The sequence below is a fragment of the Panthera onca genome, chromosome B1 (genome assembly GCF_046562875.1).
Source record: "Panthera onca isolate mPanOnc1 chromosome B1, mPanOnc1 haplotype 2, whole genome shotgun sequence".
Classification (NCBI taxonomy): domain Eukaryota; kingdom Metazoa; phylum Chordata; class Mammalia; order Carnivora; family Felidae; genus Panthera; species Panthera onca.
Window position 1 is genome coordinate 85,550,245 of NC_138342.1, and position 22,414 is coordinate 85,572,658.

Below are 22,414 nucleotides of genomic sequence, written 5' to 3' on the forward strand. Positions count from 1 at the left end.
TGTGGTACAGTTAAAAGCCCTAACTAAGGTCAGTTCATTTCAGACTGTAATCACTAAACAAAATATGTTAGTAAATATATAAACCAAATCACATTTCATATTAATATGTCATTTATGAGTTTGAGTGAATATTTTGTTTATTGCCCAACAGTCAAGGTCACTGACAAAGAGATGTGGGAGAAAGGAGTATTCACATCAGACCTTATCAGACATGGAGGAGAATGTAGTTCACTTTTTTCTTCCTGCTCACTTTATACATTGGCATCTGCATAAACTGAAGGATTTATCTGTGTGAGTGGTCAGTGTGGAAACGGCTTCATAACTAGATTCCAGGACTGAAAGGTCCCTGTATAAGGCCTGATTTTGATGCTTGCAGATCACATTTGTGTGTGGGTAATTGGAAGGTCATTGTTGTGCTCATTTCTTCAAGGAAACCCTTTTCTCCCTCCAGGGCAATTGTCACCTCATCCAGAGAACCAAGTGTTGCTGGTTCACATAATTAGTCCTTTTCATTTAAAACATAAAAGATGCACTTTTATCAGCATTTGGGGATAAATAAAAATGAAGTCCAAACTGAAGTTGTCATATTCAAATTTAAGAGAACTTGATCAGTTTCTCTATATCTGGTCAAAATATTAATCTCTAATTCATAATTCTTGAGGTCTATTTCCTTTTCAACCTGAAAGTACAAATACTCCAAAATGGCACATAAGACGAAGATCAGACATGAAATTAAAATTTGGTTGCACTCCATTTTTTAAATTAAGACTTAATTTTTTTAGAGAAGTTTAAGGTTCACAGCAAAATTGAGGGTAAGGTACAAGGGATTTCCCATATACCCTTGCTCCTATACAAGCAGTCTCCCCATTATCAATATCTCCTTTCAGAGTGGTACATTTGTTACAAGGGATGAACCTACATTGACACATTGCAAGCACCCAAAGTCCATAGTTTATATATGGTTCATTCTTGGTGTTGCGTGTTCTGTGGGTTTGGGCAAATGTGTAATGACATGTATCCATCATTATGGTTTCATACAAGAGTATTTTCACTGCCCTAAAAATCCCCTATGTTCCACCTATCCATCCCTCATCCCCTTCCCCCACCATCATCCTCTATTTTTAGAAAAGAAATCTGTAATAAGTCAAATCCTTTTCTGATGCCACCTGAATGAAAGACCTCACACTTTGAGTAAATGTATTGAATTGGTTTTTATATGGAAATGGAAGGCAGCAGTAGCTCATGAGTGACTTCAGTTATAACATGTAAGGTTTTATCTAATATACTGTAATCTTTAGAGAAGTTCTCTAGCTATACAAATTTACATTCACCATATTTATCCTACTATGCTATTAATAAAAAGCAATTTTACTTAGAATGGAATCTGACATTTAATATATATGAACTCAATTATGATTAGAAAATGTCTAAAACATCTTTTTGATCCTATAAATTTCAGTCATCTAGATTAAGAAAACAAGCATAGGCAAAGATTTGATACTTATGGAACACATTGGAATGCATTCTGATCTTTCTAAGAAAATCCCTGTCCTCCATGGTTACGGAAGACATGATAGAGCAAGAATTTAGATGCTTCTCTCACAGAGTGAAAGAGATTATATTTACTATGGTTTATTGATTCTAAGAGGTACTTTTCTCCCCCACAGTTTAGCATCTTGACTTAATTATATGTATTTGAGGATTTTCTAGATATCTTTCTGTCATTGGTTTCTAATTGAATTTTATTATGTTTAGATAACCTATCTGTATGCTTTCACTTCTTTACAATTTATTGAGTCTTGTTTTACGGTCCAGCGTATGGTCTGTCTTTGTGACTGTTTCATGTACACTTGAAAAGAATGTGTCTTCCACACTCATTGGTGGAGTGTTCTCAGTTCTAATGCATAGAACTAAGTGCTTTTCAAAATCAAAGCATTCAGTTTTATTAATGATGTTGTTCTAAATTTTCTGTATCTTTACTGACGTTCTGTTGATTTGGTTTCATCATTTACTGAGAGAGGAGTGTTACAGATCTTTACTATAATTATAGATATTTCTGTTTCTTCCTTTAGTTCTGCCACTTTTTGCTTCTTGTATTTTGAAACTCTGTTAATATGTGCATACACATTAAGATCATTATTTCTCTGTCATGAATTAACCCTTTTATTCTTAAGAAATGTTTCTCTTTACCCCTGGTAATATTTCTTCTCTTGAGGGCTACTGTATGTGATATTTTAGTATACCCTGATTTTTTATGTTTAGTATTTCCATGGTATAACTGGCATAACTTTCCATCCTGATACTTTTAAACTATTTGAGTCTTTTATATTAAAGTGTAATTCCTATGAAACGCATAAGCTTGGGTCTTGCTTTTTTTGTCCAGTGTGACTTATCTTTACTTTCTTTTGGTTCATTTAGTTCGTTTCCATTTAATGTTATTATTGTTGGCAACAATAATAATTATTGGTTGGTAGATGGCAACTACCAAGCTGCCATCTTGGTAGTTATTAACTGTTTGTGCCATCTGCTCTTTATTCATTTTTTCCTCTTTTCTGGCCATCTTTGAATAAGTTTAGTTTTTACTTGTTTATTTATTTTTAAGTAGGCTTCACACCCAGCATGGAGCCCAATGTGGGGCTTGAACTTATGACCCTGAGATCAACACCTGAGCTGAGATCAAGAGTTGGACGCTCAACTGAATGAGTCTCCCAGGCACCCCAGTCAAGTTTAGTTTTTAAATTCCATTTCATCTCCTTCATTGGCTATACTTTAAACTGGTTACCTTAGGGATTACAATATGCATCCTTGAATCTACCATAAAGTAATGCAATAACATTCCTTACATATAATTTCTTACATATAGTGTGAGAACTTGACAATGGTATACTTCCATTTGTCCTTTTCCCTTCCTCTGTGCTATTTTTGTTGTGCATTTTACTTCTGCATATGCTGTAAACCCCAAAATATGTTGTATTTTTTTAATAGCATATGAAAAAAAGCCTTATACTTACACACATTTTCATCATCTTTGGCATTTTTCATTCTTTCATGTAGATACAAGTTTCTGTCTGGTATCATTTTCCTTCAGCATGAAAAACTTTCTTTAACATGCAGCAGGCCTACTGATCATGCAATTCTGTCAGCTGTTGTTTATTTGAAAAATGTCAATTTCACCTTAATTTTTAAAGGGTATTTTTGCTGAGTATAGAACTGTACACTAAACTTTGTCTTTCAGCACTTCCATCATTTTTGATGAGAAGTCAGCCATCATGCTTATCATTATTCTCCCTTGTCCTTGGATGCTTTTAGTATTGTTTTCTTTAGCATTACTTTAGCATACAATAAAAATATCTTTATTTTATTTTAGAGAGAGAGAGCATATGAGCAAAGTAAAGGGGCAGAGGGAGAAAAATAGAATCTTAGGCAGACTCCACGCTCAGCGTGGAGCCTGACTCAGGGCTGGATCCCACGACCCTGGGATCATGACCTGAGCTGAAATCAAGAGTTGGACGTGCAACCAACTGAGCCACCCAGAAGCCCCATCTTTTGTATTAAGTTTTTTTTTTTTTTTTATCAGTTTGGTTGTGATATGACTAAGCATGTTTTTATTTGTGTTTATCCAACATGGGGATCTTTGAGATTCTTGGATCTATGGGTTGATTTTTTTTTTTTTTAATCATATTTGTGAGGGCTACTGGGTGGATCAGTCGCTTAAACATCTGACTTGATTTCTGCTCAGGTCATGATCTCACAGTTTGTAAGTTTGAGCCCCACATCAGGCTTGGTGCTGACAGTGTGGAGCTTGCTTGGGATTCTCTCTTTCCCTCTCTCTCTCTGCCCCTCCCCTGCTTGTGTTCTCTCTCTCTCAAAATAAATAAATAAAATAAAAAATTATTTTTAAATCATGTTTGGAAAATTCTTGGCCATTTCTTCAAATATTTTTTCTTCTCTCTCTTTCTAGGGCTCTAAATTACGCATATGTAAGACCACCTGATACTGTCTCATAGGTCACTAAAAGTATCTTAATTTCTTTCTGCTTTTTATCTCTGTAGTTTAGATAGTTTTTACTGACTATTATTAAAGTTTATTTATCCTTTCTTCTATAGTTTTCAATATGCTGATCAGATCACCTAGTGAAATCCCATTTTGATCTACAATTTTCCAGGGCCCCTGGGTGGCTCAGTTGGTTAAGTGTCTGACTTCAGCTCAGGTCATGATCTCACAGTTTGTGAGTTTGAGCCCCACATCGGGCTCTGTGCTAACAGCTCAGAGCCTGGAGCCTGCTTTGGATTCTGTGACTCCCTTTCTCTGCCCCTCCCCTGCTTGCACTCTGTCTCTGTCTCTCTTTCTCTCTCTCAAAAATAAACACTAAAAAAAATTTTTTAAGTAAATAAAATTTTCCGTGGTTCTTTTTCTTTTTTATTTCAATTTATCTTCCAGGATTCCTGATCCATATATTATATTCATCTTTTCCTTTATATTTTTGGACATATTGCTATTAATGGTTTTAAAGTCACTGGTTGCTAATTCCACAATTTGTGTCATTGTTTTCTTTTGAGTCATATTTTCCTACTTCTTCATATGTTTTGTCCTTTTTTATTGTCCATTGTGGGTACTACATTGTAGAGAGTATGTAGTTTGGTCTTCCTTTCAAAAGTGTTGAGGGTTTTTTTTTTTTTTTTTTGGTAATAGGCAATAAATTTACTGGTGAATCACCTGTTTTTAAAAAGATGAGTTTAGAGTAGCCTTTATTCTTGGGTATGTTCTTTATCCCAATAGCATGATCTTTCTGGGGTCAAACCTGAATCCTCAGATTGTTCAGTGATATCTCTTCATCCTGGATAATTGGAACTTCAATGTCTCTTATAGGTTCTCAAAACTTCTGGAACCTCCATTTAGCTTTTAGATCCCTGGCATCTATCTTCTTCCAGTAGGCTTTGCAGAGTCTGGTTCTGCACTAATACTGCGTAATATTTATTGATTGACCAGAGGTGACCCCTATGCATATTTCTGAGCCTTTCTTTCTGTGGAAATTCCTCATTTCTGATGCTCTGCCCAGAGAGATTGCTGTTCTGTTTGGACTCTACTTCCTTGTGTCATGGTTTGGAACATACTCAGTCAAAAAGTGAATTCGGGGGCGCCTGGGTGGCTCAGTCGGTTAAGCGGCCGACTTCGGCTCAGGTCATGACCTCATGGTCCATGAGTTCACGCCCCGCGTCGGGCTCTGTGCTGACAGCTCAGAGCCTGGAGCCTGTTTCAGATTCTGTGTCTCCCTCTCCCTGACCCTCCCCTGTTCATGCTCTCTCTCTCTCTTTCTCAAAATAAATAAAAAAAAAAGTTAAAAAAAAATTTTTTTTAAGTGAATTCGGAGCTCACCTCAAGTGTTTCCATTCTCTTGTGGTGTATAGCCCAATGCTGTGTCTTGTCCAGTGTCTTCCATTATTGCTTCAAGTATTTTGTACAGTTTTACAGTTGAGTAGGGCAAGCTCAGTAATTGTTACCCTGACATGACTGAAGTCCACATTTTGACAAATCTGAAATTGCAGTATTTTCTACCATTTATATAATACTAATTTTTAAAAAGTATTTAGTATTACTTATTTGGTGATACAAAGAAGTAAAGCCCTCGTGTCTGCTTTTTAGGCATTTATATCCACTTAAGAAGATTATATATATGTATGTATAGTTAAATTGCAGTAGAACAGTATGTTATCAAGGGTAAAATCACCAGTACACATAAGTGTGATAGCCCTTATGTGGACAACATACCTATAGGTTACAGAGAAAATACAGAGTTTCTGGGCAGAGGTCGGATTTGAGTAGAGGCTTAAGGAGTAGGTGATATTTAAGTTGGGAAGATGGCATTTCAGGATGCAAGGCTACTGTGAAACAAAATACAAGGTGGCAATGAGCAAGCCATTTTTGAATGATCAATCTGCCTATAATAAAGGGTTTGGGTTAGGACATAATAATAGGTGATGTTTGTAATATGATTTAATGTAATATAATAAGCTGAGTGAGGGCTTTTGACTTTATCTTGTAAGTAATATGGAAATAATATGAAAGGTGCTTAAGGAAGAAGAAACACCACAATAAGGGAGAATCATAGGGAGACTACTACTATCATTCAGAAGTGAGGCAGTGAAAGTTCAAGTAGGATACAACAGTGGGAATGGATAGGAGGGGCAGATACAAGAAATTACACAAGGAAGAAATCAGCAGAAATCAGTTATTGATTATGTGTGAGATAAGGAGAAGGAAAGGAGGAAATGGTGACTGCGTATCTGAGACAATGATATACTGGCAGAAATTGGAAAGTCAAGAACAGGGCCATTGCTGCAGGAATAATTAATTTGATTTTAGATATTAGAGAGTTGATAGTATTAAAAGATTGTAATTCGTTTTTGGGGAGCCTGGGTGGCGCAGTTGGTTAAGCATCTGGCTCTCGATCTCAGCTCAGGTCATGATCTCTAGTTTCGAGCCCCGCATTGGGCTCTTGTGCTAGTGGTGCAGAGCCCTCTTGGGATTCTGTCTCTCCTTCTCTTTGCCCCTCCCCAGTTTGTGCGCTCTCTCGCTCCCTCTCTCAAAATAAATAAACTTTAAAAAAAACTTTAAAATACTATAATTTGTTTTTTAATCATATCACTGTTTAAAGCTAGCAGCCATGTACTAATATTTACATTTTGTAGGTTTTAACAGTACTAATTTTATTTGTGTTTACATCACAGTATTTTTGGCTAATGTACTTGTTTCCTTTGTGTTGGGAACTGAATAAGCAAATACAGTAAAAATGAGTACAAATTTGGGCGGCGGGGGGGGGGGGGGGGGGGAGTTGTGAATAGGACCCTAACAAAGAAAATGTAATTACTGAATTACCACAATGACTAACCCATGCCATACACACCCTCCATTTCCCATGGCACTTACCATGTTGCATTGGTTTTCCTTATTTGTCTTTCTGCTTACTAAACTGTCACATTAGTTGGCTTTTGCTGTATAAAAATTTACCACAAAGCTAATTAAAACACAAATATTTGTTATTTCTCTCAATTTGGTGGGCTCTGTGGGTCATCTGGTCTGGGCTGGCTCTGCTGACCTCTGAAGTCTTCTGGTTGCTCATCTGATGCTGTTTGCTCTAGGGGTGCGTCAACCTGGACTGTGCCTCCCTGCCCCACATGATCTCTCATCCTCCAGTGGCAAGCTCAGGCTTGTTCCCTTGGCAGCAGTGTTCCACGAGAGCAAGAATGGTTGTGGCAAGTCTTATTGAAGCTTGCATTTAAAACTCACGCTTCTTTCTCATTCTGTTGTACAGACGCAAGTAACAGGCCTGCCAGGATTCAAGGGATGGAGAAATCGATTTTACCTTTTGTTGGGTAGAGTTGCAAAGAATGTTGGATCATTGTTTTCAGTCTACCACAACTGTAGGCTCTGGGAGTGCACTCTTGTATACTTTGCTGTCTTTGGTAACTGACACATTAGAAGCCTAAATATTTTTTTAATGAATGACTAAATTAATGAAGGGAGCAATGCATTCAAGAAATATTTCAATATACTTTAGTTTTGTTTTTTTTTTTAATGTTTATTTATTTTGAGAGACAGAGTGTGAGTGGGGGAGGGCAGAGAGAGAGGGAGACACAAAATCCAAAGCAGGTTCCAGGCTCCAAGCTGTCAGCACAGAGTCTGACGTGGGGCTCGAACTCACGAGCAGCGAGATCATGACCTGAGCCGAAGTCAGACGCTCAACCGACTGAGCCACCCAGACGCCCCTCAGTATACTTTAGTTTTAAAGATATACATACTTTTATCATGTCATTAGTGAATTATGGTGTTTCCTATGGACATATTTCAGAAAGAGAGTCTCTTGATTTTCCTTCTATTCTTTGTAATTGAACAAAGGAGATATTTAAAACAAAACAAACTAAAAAGCAACTACTGCTTGAGCTATTATTGTTTGGCATTTTTACCTTCACATTCGATTATCTCAGGAAGAACTCACTTGAGTGCATTGTCACAGTCCTATTCTGCTTTTCGGGTGCTATGGGTAGACTAGCTCCAACCAGAACATTCAGGAAGCCTGCAGCAAAGTGCTGTATTAAAATGAATAAAATTAGAGGTCAAGAAAAAGATCGCATCTGCCTCTTAGGTAAATGAACACATCATAGTCTGTGGAGTCAAATTAGCTAGCATTACTCTGTCAACCTCAGCAAATGACTTACTGTCTGTAAACCTCAGTTTTCTCATCTGGGACCCTATTTCTCAGGAATATTGTGAAAATTAAGTGAAAAATGTGAAGCACCAGCTATGATTCCTGATTTCTGGGAGGTAATCAATAAAGTTTAGTTCTTTCTACATGTGAACCAAAGTCATATGATGCCTTTCATCAGGGTTTCTCTTTCTTGGTATTATTGACATTGAGGGTCAGATGCTTCTTCATTGTAAAAGGCTGTCCTCTGCATTATGGGATGTTTAGCAACATTTCTAACCTCTACACACTAGACCATCCACCTAGTGTGACAGCTAAAGATGTCTCCAGACATTGCCAAATGTCCCTAGTGGCAAAATGCAAGCATTTTATTCAACAGTGGTAAGGATAGGGTTAAGGAGGGAATGTGGCAGTGTGCCTATAAATGTAGAATAGGAAAGAAAAGTACTTGATTCTTAGACAAGATAGGGTACGTTCGGGGCGGCATGGCCGTAGACATTTGATACTTCTCAGAATGCCTAAAACCTTCACTGTCTCTATTACTCTTCCTTCCTGTAATTTAATATAAACATATATTTATTATGCTCTAACAAAATGGTTAACATTTACTATGTCCCATTAACTATGTTAATAAGCTTTGCATGAGCTACTAGTTGAATGTTGTGTATGTATCTGCCATCTCTGTTAGAGTGGCATTCCATTGTGACAGGGACCTCACACCGGCTCCAACCGCAATGTGTTTGTACTTATGAGGTAGCACTTCTGCATTGGTCACATAGTCTCATTGCACTCAAATAAAACAATCCAGAGCTGAAGATGGATTAAGGCATGGAAAAATATGGAAAATGAGTTTATATAAATCTGAATGCAGTAGATTGCAAATATTGTTTTTTTTCAAAAACTTTTAAAAATCAGCTATTCTGAGGGGCGCCTGGGTGGCTCAGTCGGTTAAACGTCCGACTTCGGCCCAGGTCACGATCTCGCGGTCCGTGAGTTCGAGCCCCGCGTTGGGCTCTGGGCTGATGGCTCAGAGCCTGGAGCCTGCTTCCGATTCTGTGTCTCCCTCTCTCTCTGACCCTCCCCCGTTCATGCTCTGTCTCTCTCTGTCTCAAAAATAAATAAAACGTTAAAAAATAAAAAAAAATTTTTAAAAATCAGCTATTCTGAGAAAAGCAAACCCACCATTAACTTTTCTTTCATCATCATTAAGCCGATATCTCACAAGAAAGATGTAAATAAAAAGCCCCTTTAAAGTTAATTTTTTTCTATTATATTTATTATGAGGAGGATTCCAGTAGTGCTTAGAAATTTTTCGCTCATTTATACTTCATGTTTTATTCACTATATGTCATTAATTGTTAAAGATGTCACAGTTAAACTTCATGTTCAGCACAGCATTTGATTTTTCTCTTTTTTTTTTCTTAAAAATGTCTATTTCTAATCAAATAAATGAGTTAGAAAATTAAAACATGGGAATGTATAACTTAGGGAGCAATAGTCTCCATGTCACTACATATGGATCCAAATTATTCTTTTTAACAGTTACATAATATATAAGGTGTGAATGTAGCATAATTGTAATTAAACAATCTGCTATCAAAGGACATTTAGATTGTTTCCAGTTTTTTTTGTGTGGCAATGCATATCCTTGTCCTTATTTATTGATTTATTTTTGCACGCTTACTCATATAATTCTTTAGTACAACTTTCTGGACGTGGAATTACAGAGCCAAAAGATAGTCGCAGTTGAATGTTTCACATTGAATGTAGCACACATGTGTGTATGTCTTACAGTACACTTCCTCCAAAAAATTCCTCTATGGAAAGAAACTCCAGGCATGCATGGGTGGCTCAGTTGGTTAAGCATCCGACTCTTGGTTTCAGCTCAGGTCACGATCTCACAGTTTGTGAGTTCGAGCCCCACATTGGGCTCCGAATTGACAGCTTGGAGCCTACTTGGGATTATTTCTCTCTCCCTTTTTCTCTGCCCCTCCCCCGCTTGCTCTCTCTCTCTCTCTCTCTCTCTCTCTGTCAAAATAGATAAACCAAAAAAATGTTTTTAAAAAGGAAAGAAACTCCAGCATAGCTTTTCTCTATATCAATTTATCATGCAACAGAAAAATGGTGAAAAGTCACTCTTTTTCTTGTCATTCTTCCTCATACCAGGATAAAGTATTAAAATTACACCTAAGTAGGGTCTGTTATAGCTGAATATAATCTTAAAAATAGAGACACTATCTCTCTGATTCCCACCCACATACTCTGAATGGCACCTGAAATTCTGTTTTTCCGACTGCAGATTATGACCCATTAGACGGTCATGAAATCAATGGGTTTGAAAAGTTTTGTTTTTTTTCTTTTTATGAAATCTAATAGAATAAAAAGAGTATGTTCTCTTACAGTAGGCCCTCAAAAAATGTGAATATATCTGATCCTAGAAAATATCTCCAGTTATAAGAAAGGAAGTGGCCTTGGCCTTGCTGCCTTCACTAACAGCTCTTTGTGCTGGCCTTTGGTGTCAGTGGTGAGATTGTCACAGATGTGCAGAAAATAATCCATTAGGCATTTCATGTAGCGCTCGTCACATATTCGGAACATAGCCAGTTATAACATTATGCCTCTCGTGTGAGAAATACACACAATTCCCTGGAGAAGCTGTTTTTATTGCTAGCTAGTTACATTTTCTATTTCTCTTTCCACGGTGTGAAAATTTTCCTGAAAGCCTCAACCATTATAGGAGAGATGCAGAGCTTAAGCCCATCTTCTCACCAGTCAACCCAATATCTTCCTTTCTGTTTCAAGGTCCTTCCTCAAAAGCACGGAACTGTGCAAAGGGAAAGTGAGAGGAAGGGCTCAGGGAGTAGGGGGGCAGTAGGGGCTTTCCCTGGTCTTTCCTGATCCTTTAGTTCCAAAGACTTATTTGGTATTTCAAAACTTTGTAATAAACCCTGCTTTTACAATTAATGCAAATAGTACTCAATGATTCATCCTTTCCAAATAATTCTTGGTTTCTTTTGACATTTTATTTTTAAATTATGAATTAACATTGACATCACTGTAGGATTACAATCACCTCAGCTCTTCACAGCGAACTTAACTATCTTACAAAGCTTGTAAAAGTTCATATTTTAATCACCACCTGGGTATCTCTTGGGCTGCTGTTGGGCTTTTAAAACTGTGATCTTTTGCCACACATTTGTGCAAAAATCATGGGGATGATGTTGGCAAGAGGACTGTATTTACTTGGGTAGCTTGTCCTGTGCCTACAGGTTAGAGATCTTAATTAAAGGTTTTTTTTTTAATGTTTATTTTTATTTTTGACAGAGAGAAAGAGACAGAGCATGAGTGAGGAAGGGGCAGAGAGAGAGGGAGACACAGAATCAGAAGCAGGCTCTAGGCTTTGAGCTGCCAGCACAGAGCCCGATGCAGGGCTCGAACTCGCAGGCTGCGAGATCATGACCTGAGCTGAAGTCAGACGCTCAACTGACTGAGCCACCCAGGCGCCCCTTAATTAAAGTTTTAACTACAGTAATGATCATGATAAGAATGAGTTTTAAAATCAGAGTGAGGGCCACTTGCTACTGAATCTATCCATTCAAAGTTCAGGAAACCATCCACAGATGTATGTACACATCTACACACACATACATAATCAGAGTAACAGGTACTGAATGGATTCTGTCATTTTAGTAAGTCAACAGTCTCACCTCTGTTTTGAAGACCATGTGCTAAGATTGTTTGAGAGGATTCACGTAGTCAGCTCACATTAACGGAAAACCTAAAGATAAAAAAAATTGTCTTAATATTTTTCTTGGAAGTTTGGAGTCCTGTAGTGTTCTAAGAATAAGGATTGTTCCCAAGAGTATTATAACTGGTATTAGCACTGTATTTCAAGGTAACACTTATTATTTTATTAGTATTCTTTAAATACCTGAAATTTATTATAGTGATTCTTTTCTTTTAAGTGTTTATTTTTGAGAGAGAGAGAGAACAAGTGGGGGAGGGACACACACACACACACACACACAGAGAGAGAGAGAGAGAGAGAGAGAGAGAGAGAGAGAGACAATCCGAAGCAGGCTCCAGGCTCTGAGCTGTCAGCATGAGCCTGATGTGGGGCTCGAACCCACAAACCGTGAGATCATGACCTGAGCTGAAGTCAGACGCTTAACTGACTGAGCCACCCAGGCACCCCTATAGTGATTCTTGAATATAGATATATACCTAAGTACATATAAAAATCCAGGTTTACAAAAAGAGTTGTGATTTGTTCTTTCAATAAGCATTTGTTAGCTAACATAACTCCAAGCTCAACAAATTCTACTGTTTTCAAAGGTCCATCCCATCAAAACCTTTCATTTTACATATAAGGAAACAGAGGCCATATATCCAGAGTCACACACCCAGCAGTGGAAGAACTCTGGAATTTTGAATCACTTAATTCCTTTCTATGGTATCAGGGCAATTTTCCTTTATTTAACTGCTTATCTTAATTGATTACAGTTATTTGTAAATCTTCAGCAGGAATATTGCATTATAAATCTTTCTTATTTGAGACAAATATTTCTTTAAAATCTGCACGGAGTTCTTATTCCATAGGATGTAGCCTTTTCCCTTTTGCTGAAGCTGGACACTGCTTTGTATCCCACTAGCAATCCTCACAAGGCTTGTCCACTCCTTATAAGTCACAGAGGTCACTAGCAGGAGAGGATTTCATTGGAAGCCAGGATCCTCTTTGGAGGACTTTGTCCTTACTAGACTGTTAGGTAATGTAGTCATTAGGGTAAAGACTAGACTGTTGTAATAACGAGACCCCACGATACACGAGGTTAAAGAACAAGGGAATTTATTTCTTTCTACATCACCACCAGCGTCAGCTGCCACTTATCATCATCTATGTGGTAGAGGCTGGGTCTTCTTCACGTCTAGGTCTTATCCAGCAGGAAAGAGAAAAAGAAACAAAACCACGAAGGAAGCATGTCAAGGACCTAGAGCAATAGACCTGGGAATGGCACGCAGTAGTTCCAATGGCCCACCGGTGAGCGTTTCATCAAATGGCCATCCCTAATTCTAAGGAAGTGTGAGGCAGGAGGACCTTCTCGGAGCTTCTTAGCTCAAGAAGCAGGTAGAAAACTTGGACACAGTTCTAGGACCATCACAGAATTCTTGAAAGGTTGGAAAATAATCTGCACAAAGAGCTAAGACTAAATCCTTCAAGTCTAGATGGTGACAAAAAGGAATGACCTAAGAATGTGAGTGTGTATGATCTTTATGCAGAGGATGGATTGTACCAGACTCTAGGACACTGTTGTGAGCTTGACATAAGGATTTCGGATTGTACATAAGTGTGAATTCCTCGATGGTGCAATTTTCCTGCTGTTAGATTCAGATTCCAAAGAGGAACTACTCTTTTAAGGAAGATGTTCCCCTCCTAAAATCTTTTTAAAAGGATTATGTTTGGTCTTACTGGAATAATATGGTTTACTCCTGCATGGTGGGATTCTTTTTTTTTTTTTTTTTTAAGTTTATTTATTTCGAGAGAGACTGTGAATGAGGTTTGGGGGTGGGAGAGGGAAGGCAGAGAGAGGGAGAGACAGAATCCCAAGCAGGCTCTGTGCTATGAAGGCAGAGCCTGACAAGGGGCTCCATCTCACGAACCATAAGATTGTGAGCCCAGATCAAGAGTCGGACGCTTAACCAACTGAGCCACCCAGGCGCCCCCTACCTGATGGAATTCTTTTTTTTTTTTTTTTTTTTAGTTTTTTTTTTTCAATATATGAAATTTATTGTCAAATTGGTTTCCATACAACACCCAGTGCTCATCCCAAAAGGTGCCCTCCTCAATACCCATCACCCACCCTCCCCTCCCTCCCACCCCCCATCAACCCACAGTTTGTTCTCAGTTTTTAAGAGTCTCTTATGCTTTGGCTCTCTTCCACTCTAACCTCTTTTTTTTTTTTTCCCTTCCCCTCCCCCATGGGTTTCTGTTAAGTTTCTCAGGATCCACATAAGAGTGAAAACATATGGTATCTGTCTTTCTCTGTATGGCTTATTTCACTTAGCATCACACTCTCCAGTTCCATCCACGTTGCTACAAAGGGCCATATTTCGTTCTTTCTCATTGCCACGTAGTACTCCGTTGTGTATATAAACCACAATTTCTTTATCCATTCATCAGTTGATGGACATTTAGGCTCTTTCCATAATTTGGCTATTGTTGAGAGTGCTGCTATAAACATTGGGGTACAAGTGCCCCTATGCATCAGTACTCCTGTATCCCTTGGGCAAATTCCTTGCAGTGCTATTGCTGGGTCATAGGGTAGGTCTATTTTTAATTTTCTGAGGAACCTCCACACTGCTTTCCAGAGTGGCTGCACCAATTTGCATTCCCACCAACAGTGCAAGAGGTTTCCCGTTTTTCCACATCCTCGTCAGCATCTATAGTCTCCTGATTTGTTCATTTTGGCCACTCTGACTGGCGTGAGGTGATATCTGAGTGTGGTTTTGATTTGTATTTCCCTGATGAGGAGCGACGTTGAGCATCTTTTCATGTGCCTGTTGGCCATCCGTATGTCTTCTTTAGAGAAGTGTCTATTCCTGTTTTCTGCCCATTTCTTCACTGGGTTATTTGTTTTTCGGGTGTGGAGTTTGGTGAGCTCTTTATAGATTTTGGATACTAGCCCTTTGTCCGATATTCTTAAGTGTCATTCCATTCTTACAGTTTTGTTTTGTTTTGATATATAGCTCCAGAATGGCAGAAGACGATTCATATTTGGGAGCACATGAACAAGTGAGTATTATAATTTAACTGATAATTTTTAATAAACGTAATTATATTTTAAAATATATAGAAACAGCCACCATATTTATCAGGAAAACTCTAAAATTGGTAAAAATTTATTTTAAATTGTCTTTGCAGTTTCCTTGTCCCTACATGTACGGTCAGAGAGGACATGCCATAGAAAATAAGTAACTGAAACCCTTTCATCACACATACTGTTGCATAAAAATTATATATCTACAGATCAAATGATAACTACCATATTAATTTCCTAGGGCTACAGTAACAAATTATCACAAACCACGTGGCTTAAAAAAACGGAAATATATTCTCTCACTGTTCTGGAGGCTAGAATACCAAAATCCAAAATCAACATGATGACAGGGTTGGTTCCTTCTGGAAGTTCTGAAGGAGAATCTGTCCCAGGCCTCTCTCCAAGCTTCTGGTGGTCACCAGCAACCCTCGGTGCTCCTTGCCTGTGACTGCATCATTCCTGCAGACCGCCTTCTTCCCTGTGTCTCTGTATCCAAATCTCCCTCTCTCTTGTCTGATGCAGTCACCAGTCATTGGATTTAGGGCCCACCCTTCCATCTGACCTCATCTTAAGTTGATTACTTCTGCAAAGACTCTATTTCTAAGTAAAGTACACAGGTACTGGGGATTAGAGCTTGAATGTATCTTTTGTGGGGGGAACACAAAGTATTTAAAATTCATCTGATGAGGAGGAAGATTAGTGTAGTGAAAAGACCTTGGCCTTAGAATTCGAGTATCTTTATGTAGGTGCTGGCTGCCACTGAACAAACAGCTCTTTAAACTTGAGGAATCACTTACACCTGCCTCCCCCCAGTCCCACTATTCTTATTTGCAAAGAAATAAGGAATAGGAATGCTGGCCCCCCCACTCTAAGGGGTGTTGAAAAGACTGAATGGGCAATGAATATGTTTTAGGAACATAAAACTGTTCATTATAATTCTATTTTCAATTAAGAAGGGATACCAACTTTTTCGCCCAACTTTTTACTTTGAAAAATTTCAGGCCTATAGAAATATTGAATACTCAACAAATCTTTGTTGGTTATTAATATTTTGCTTCTTCCCCATCTTTCCCTCTGTCTCCCTCTCTCCTGCCTCCCTCTCTTTCTCTCTGTGTCTATACACACATAGACATGTGTTTTATATTTTTTATATTATATGTATGTTAGATAAACCATTTGAAAGCAACTTTCAGGCACTAGGGTAAGTATAATAGCAATATTAAATTTTTAATGTGATGATTTTTAAGAAGTATTTAAAATATTGAGATTTATTCATTCATCAGCTGTTTGTTGAGGCATTACTACATATCAGAACATTGACTAAGGAGGACTACAGAAGTGATACACACACCCTAATATAGCTGCCATTCTAATACAAGGGACAGAGGTATGAACAGTTTCTATATGGTGATAAATGTCATCATAGTATTCTGCACAAAATGAGCCAGAAATGTTGAAAGGGATTGCTCTACTACCTGGAGGGCAGAGCAGGATTATGAGTGACTTTCCAGAGAAAGCCCATGTAAGCTGCGATTTGGAAAATGTAGTTTGCTAGGCGAGACAAAGAGAGGGAAAACTAGGTACCAGGACACCCTAGTCCAAGATTCGTAATCATTTCACATTAAAACTTTGGTGGCTACCACCTAAAAAATGGATTTTCCAAATTTATGCATGCAAGCAATCAGGAAAATAAAACCAAAAGTGAAATAGTTTATAAGGGATCTGGTATCACTTCTTCAAATAAAATGGGCTTGTGTAGCATTCATTACTGTTGATAATGTTCTGATTTATTTAGAAAGAATGGGTGGGCATAGCTTTTCACATTAAGATGCTCCTGTGGAATTTTATTATACAAATGGTGTTAGAGGGATCAATCTAGGAACATTTTCTTTGATTACAGCAAAAAAGATATTTGGCTACTCATATTATCAAAACCTGTGTTTTACCTTTCACTTTTAATATGCTGTCTCTAACATTTAAAGGCAAACTCTAACAAGCATGTTCTGCTTGGTTTTAGACCATGCTTTCCTGTCTATACACAGGAAATCTTATCAGCAAGAGATGGTCCTTTATGCCACACAAAAGTAAAACCTGCTGAAAACATTCATTTCGAGAGTTTTTCTTATGTGGGCACTTTTGTGATCATCAGCAACAGGGGTGGGGTATGTTCTGATATTTCCATTTTTGAGGCAAGAGGTCCTTGTAGTATGGGTTTTTTTTTTTTTTCTTGTCTGAAGCTTAATGGCGTATATTTCCTGAGGTTCACGTGTCCTCAGTGAGCTATCCTCAGTGTTTTAATGTATTCTGGAATTTGCTCTCCAACCATAACCTAATATACAATGCAAGCTGCAGGGCACAACACGGCTTGTCTTCCTTGTCAGAAGTGGAATGTGTGTATCTCTCCTCAGACCAGTGCTCTGCCCTCTACTCAGTCATTTTAGCCACCTGCAGGACCCTAAGGACGACATTAGTTGCTAGGTCATCTCTTCTGCTCTGAGACTGCTGAATACTCTCTAATACGGTGGGGCCTGTTTTTGCAATAACGTTTTTTGATTCCTATATTTCCTTTCCAGTGAACAATGAATAGCATAGATGAACTTTACTCTTAAGCATTGAAGTGTGGAGCACATTTGCTGTTCCTCAATTGAAAATTTGCATACCTCACAACTGGATCTGAAGCGTTCTTTATTTAAACTCTGTATTTCTTACGTTTCATTTAACTAGGCATACTAGGATCTTAGGTTCCAGGAACCTCTGATATGATACTAATAAAGAAAAGGAGCAAATTGCAATGCTGGTTTTTCTTTTTGTTTAATACCAGCTCTAGCACACTTACTGACTAGTATATCACAAATATGAAATATGGTTTGGTTTTTATGCAGCCCACAGATATTTCAAACAGATGACTTATTTAGGTTGAAACAAATGCTAAGCCCAGAAATATGAATTTTATTTAATTATTTAAAGTTTATTTATTTATTTTGAGAGAGGACAGAGCTTGAGCAGGGGAGGGGCAGAGAGAGAGAGAGAGAGAGAGAGAGAGGGAGAGAGAGAATCCCAAGCAGGCTCTGCACTGTCAGCACTGAGTCCAACGCAGGGCTTGAACTCACAAACCATGGGATCATGACCTGAGCTAAAATCAAGAGTTGGACACGTAACCGACTGAGCCACCCAGGAGCCCCAGAAATATGAATTTTAAGTCCTAAATGAACTAAATGGAAAGAAAATTTTCTCTTGGGATAAGTAATTATTAGTAACTTACCAGGATAGAATATGTAATTGAATCAACACATGATCCCTGCCCACTGTATGAGTTCTCTGTTGGCTACTGTAACAAATTACCACACATTTAGTAACTTAAAATAACACAAATGTATTCTCTTACAGTCTAAGTGTCAGAAGTCTGAAGTCCAGGTGTTGGAAGGGCTCGTTCCTTCTGGAGGCTTTCCTTTCTTTGCCTCCTTGAGCTTCTAGAGGTTGCTTCCATTCCTTGGCTTGTGACACCCTCATCACTTCAACTTCTTATTTCCACTGTCACACCTCCTACCTTCATTTCAACCTCCTCCATCCCTCTTATTGGGCCCACTTGGATAATTTAAAAGTAGCTCTCTATGTCCATATTCTTAATTTAATAACATCTGCAAACTCCTTTTGCTCTATGAGATAACATTCAAGGTTCTGGGGATTAGGATGTAGGTGTCTTAAGGGGAGACATTATCCAGCCTGCCACACCCACTAGATTTCAGGTACTCTGCACTGTGCTAGTTAAGCAAAGGTGGAAAAAAAGAAATGAGGGAGCTCAGGGCTCAGTTATATCTGCTGCTCAGACCATAAGTTATATTTTCAGTTTTTCTGTAAATTGTTCCAGGGCTGTTGCCTAAGTCTTACAGGCTTTGAAGTCGTATGGCTAGAGTAGTTCATTTACCATTATCAAAGAAATATTTCTAGGATTTCTAAGATCATATTCTTATGCTCATATTTCTCAGAGAGTACAGGTTTTAAGTCATTTGTTAAAAAAAGATTAAGGATCCGCTCTGTTTTAAACATACACTGGGCTCTGAAGATATCCTGGTAAGCAAGCTATACTGGGTGCTGGCTTCTCTGGACTTTGTAGCTAGGCCATTCTTCTCAAATCCCTTTGTCACAAAAAAATGAGCCCACATGTAAAGTTCTGTACACGTGAGAACTCAGCTAGGTCTCATGAACATATTTTTAAAATACTGATTTGAAATATTTTCAGATTTTTTTTCGCTTCAGTTTTTCTTCCAATAACTGGTTTATGTGTAGCAAATTCAAATATTTAATACGATGTTGGAAAAATAAGGATCGACTTATTTACATTTTCTTTTTTACAGATGTTTCATTTGGATCCTTTGACTCATACGATATTTAATCCAGAAATATTTCAACCAGAGATGCCCCTACCTACAGGTAAGAAAACTCCTCATCTCTGTTTCTCTGTCACATGTTTTGTTTTTGCTTTTTTTTAAATTCAAGATTTGCTAATAGCTTCTTTTAGAAAGTCAGTAAGATGCCTAGAAAGGAAGTGGTGATTTATGTTTTAAAAAACCAACTTTCACTATACCATACTTTTCTTTTCAAGTTTTATTTATTTGTTTTGGTAGACAGCATGATTGCACATGCGCTTGTGCTCAAGCAGGGGAGGGGCAGAGAGGGAGAGAAAGGATCCCATCAGGCTCCACTCCCCGTCAGCATGGAGCCCGACATGGGGCTCGATCTCATGAACCGTGAGATCATGACCCAAGCAGAAATCAAGAGTTGGTCGCTTGGTTAACAAACTGAGCCACCCAGGTGCCCCTCACTATACTTTTTTGAACTATATTTGCATGAAAATATTCTATCCCATTTACCCATTGTCTGACTTAAATTGTTAGTGATATCTACCAAGACAGCTCAGAAGGAATTTTTTTACTTGTATCATTTTCCTTTTCACTCAATCTTGTTAGCTCTAGGTTCTATATAACTCCTGACAGAGAATATATATGTGTGTGTGTGTGTGTGTGTGTGTACACACACACACACACACACACACATATATATACACATACATGTATATATATACATATATGTATGTATGTATGTGTGTATGTGAGGTAGTCTCAGCTTCTCAGATCTATTCCCCAAGCATTTATTTGAGCTCCTATTATGTGCCATCCAGTATGCCGGGCACTGGGGAAACAAAGTTTACAAAAATCATAAGAATCATCTCAGTAGAAAAATCGTCTTTTAAAAAAGCTTTTAGCTTCACATTCTGACGAATTGGAGAAAACTCATGATAATCATCCTTCCTTCTAACATGACTGCATTATCACCATTGTCAAATTGTTGAATCTCATATGAGTGATTTAAAAAACCAATTCATTTAGTCTCTTTCTGTTAATTGATTTGTATGTCAGCCTTATGTGATGGCTCTTTTTATGTGCTCCTCCAGTCACCAGTGGGACTTAACAGATGTTCTGAGGCAGTGTGAGTAAATTATGGAAGTTGTATATAAAACAAAGAGTTTTGTAACTAGGGCATGTGGCCGGCTTAGTCAGCAGAGCATGTGACTGTTGATCTCGGGGTCACAAGTGTGAGCCCCACATTGGATGTAGAGATTACTTAAAAAATTAAAAAAACAAACAGAGAGCGTTGTAATCACTGAGATGGACATCAGCTCTTTTCTTTACTGTGGACTTCCTTGTCTTCTTGGGAGACTTTCCAGTTTGTACCGTTCTCGCTTATAATTATTGTTGTATTGTAACTATGGTACGCACTTTTCTTTTTTTTAGGTAAGAATGTTTTTCTGCATTTTTATCTCTATTATGTATTTCTAGGTATTCTTGGAGGGAAAAAGTAAATCTGGTATATGTTCACCTTCCCTAGTAGAAGTTGTATTGCTGAGGCCTTTCTCTTTTTACCCCACAAAACATACTATGCAGGCTGCCGTATCTGAGGTCCCTTGAAGTGCTGTCCAATCTGAGCTCTAGGTCAGCTTCCTGTGAACAAGTAAATATCTTGGTAACTTCTGTGTTTCCTGTGAACTTTTTATTCTGGGGTTCAAAGTATCTTTCTTAGTATCAATGCTTTATTGAAACTCTTAAGAACTTGGTTTTGCCCTGAGAAGACATAAACATTTCCATTTAATGCCCTGTAAATGCCAAACAGTACCCTGAGTAGATGCTTTGTTTTTATTACATCACGTTTATGGAGGTTGAAATACGATTATCAAAAGAAACGTCTCCATAAATATTGTGGTCAGAGCTTCATGTTGTAGAAATTATTTTGCCATAGTATTAGAAAAACTTTCAAAATTATACCTCAAAACCTCATATTCCACTTATTACCTCATCATTTTTACTGCTAGGATTTTCCCTCTTTGTTGCAGTGGCATGGTCCAATTTTTATGATTCAAGATGTATGGATGTTTTACTCACATTTTAAAGGGATAGAAAGGTTATGTAAACCAATATTAACTTGCAATTCTCATATGGACTGTTTTATCTTCTTGAAATCTAAAACTATTATTAGTTCTACCACGTGTTAAAAATTCTGTGGGATATGGTATAACTTTTAAGTCCATAATATATATACTGTAATTTAAATTTCTCTACATAATAGGATGTTACTTCATGGCATTGAAATGTGGCCAAAAGAAAATTGGCATTAAAATGAATATACGCATATCAAATCTAATTTTCTAGTTGGCTCAACTTTTAAGTGTGTTCACTAAAAGAGAAAAGTGGCCCCATTTCACTAATAAAATTCCCAAACCTTGGAATTTCACATATTTAAAAGGAAATAAAACCATACAGCAAAAATAATAGCAACACTTCAAGTATTTTTAGAAGAGTTAATAAGTGAGAGACTTGAAATTTAATGTAGATGTGATCCAACTCTTCTGTATTTTCCATGACATACAAAAGTTGCTTTTTTAGAGACCTCTCTTCTTGATTTAGCATTCTAGAGGGAATGTTTTTATGAGTAGATTTGTTACGTTATCACGCAGGCTATATTAGTAGTGTGAAAATATTTCTATTGCTAAGCAGTTTTATTTCCTTATCAAAAATTAAATTCTAGCCAGTTTTTGGAATTTTTAAACTGCAGTTTTTTTAGAAGCATTTGAAAGTGTCCAGGGATAAATTTCATACAGAGAAGAGAAGATAATTTTCTTAAATTACATATACCTTGGCCAGCCACTACCCATTTTTCCTTTCTTGTGTATATTTTACTAGATTCAGTCATTTTTCAACTGACTTGCTTGTAAATTTCTTGCCTAATAGCAGGAAATAATTCTACCTTTGTTGCTCCGGTTTTCTAGCCTTATCCTGATTCATCATAATACAGAAAAGATAAAAATAAATTCTCTCTTAAGTTATAGTCTATTTTTAATTTC

At 37.6% G+C, this 22,414-nt stretch overlaps 1 protein-coding gene across 2 annotated transcripts in view; it reads left to right on the forward strand.

The window, feature by feature from the left end:
• NFKB1 (nuclear factor kappa B subunit 1) overlaps positions 1–22,414 on the forward strand; it is a 119,614-nt gene that overhangs the window by 11,057 nt on the left and 86,143 nt on the right. For both annotated transcript variants that reach the window (XM_060654542.3, XM_078445855.2), the window contains exons 2-3: positions 14,948–14,993; positions 19,374–19,449. In XM_060654542.3, coding sequence (XP_060510525.2) covers positions 14,955–14,993; positions 19,374–19,449 — 115 coding nt within the window. In that variant the 5' untranslated portion in view covers positions 14,948–14,954. The remainder of the gene's footprint in view (positions 1–14,947; positions 14,994–19,373; positions 19,450–22,414) is intronic.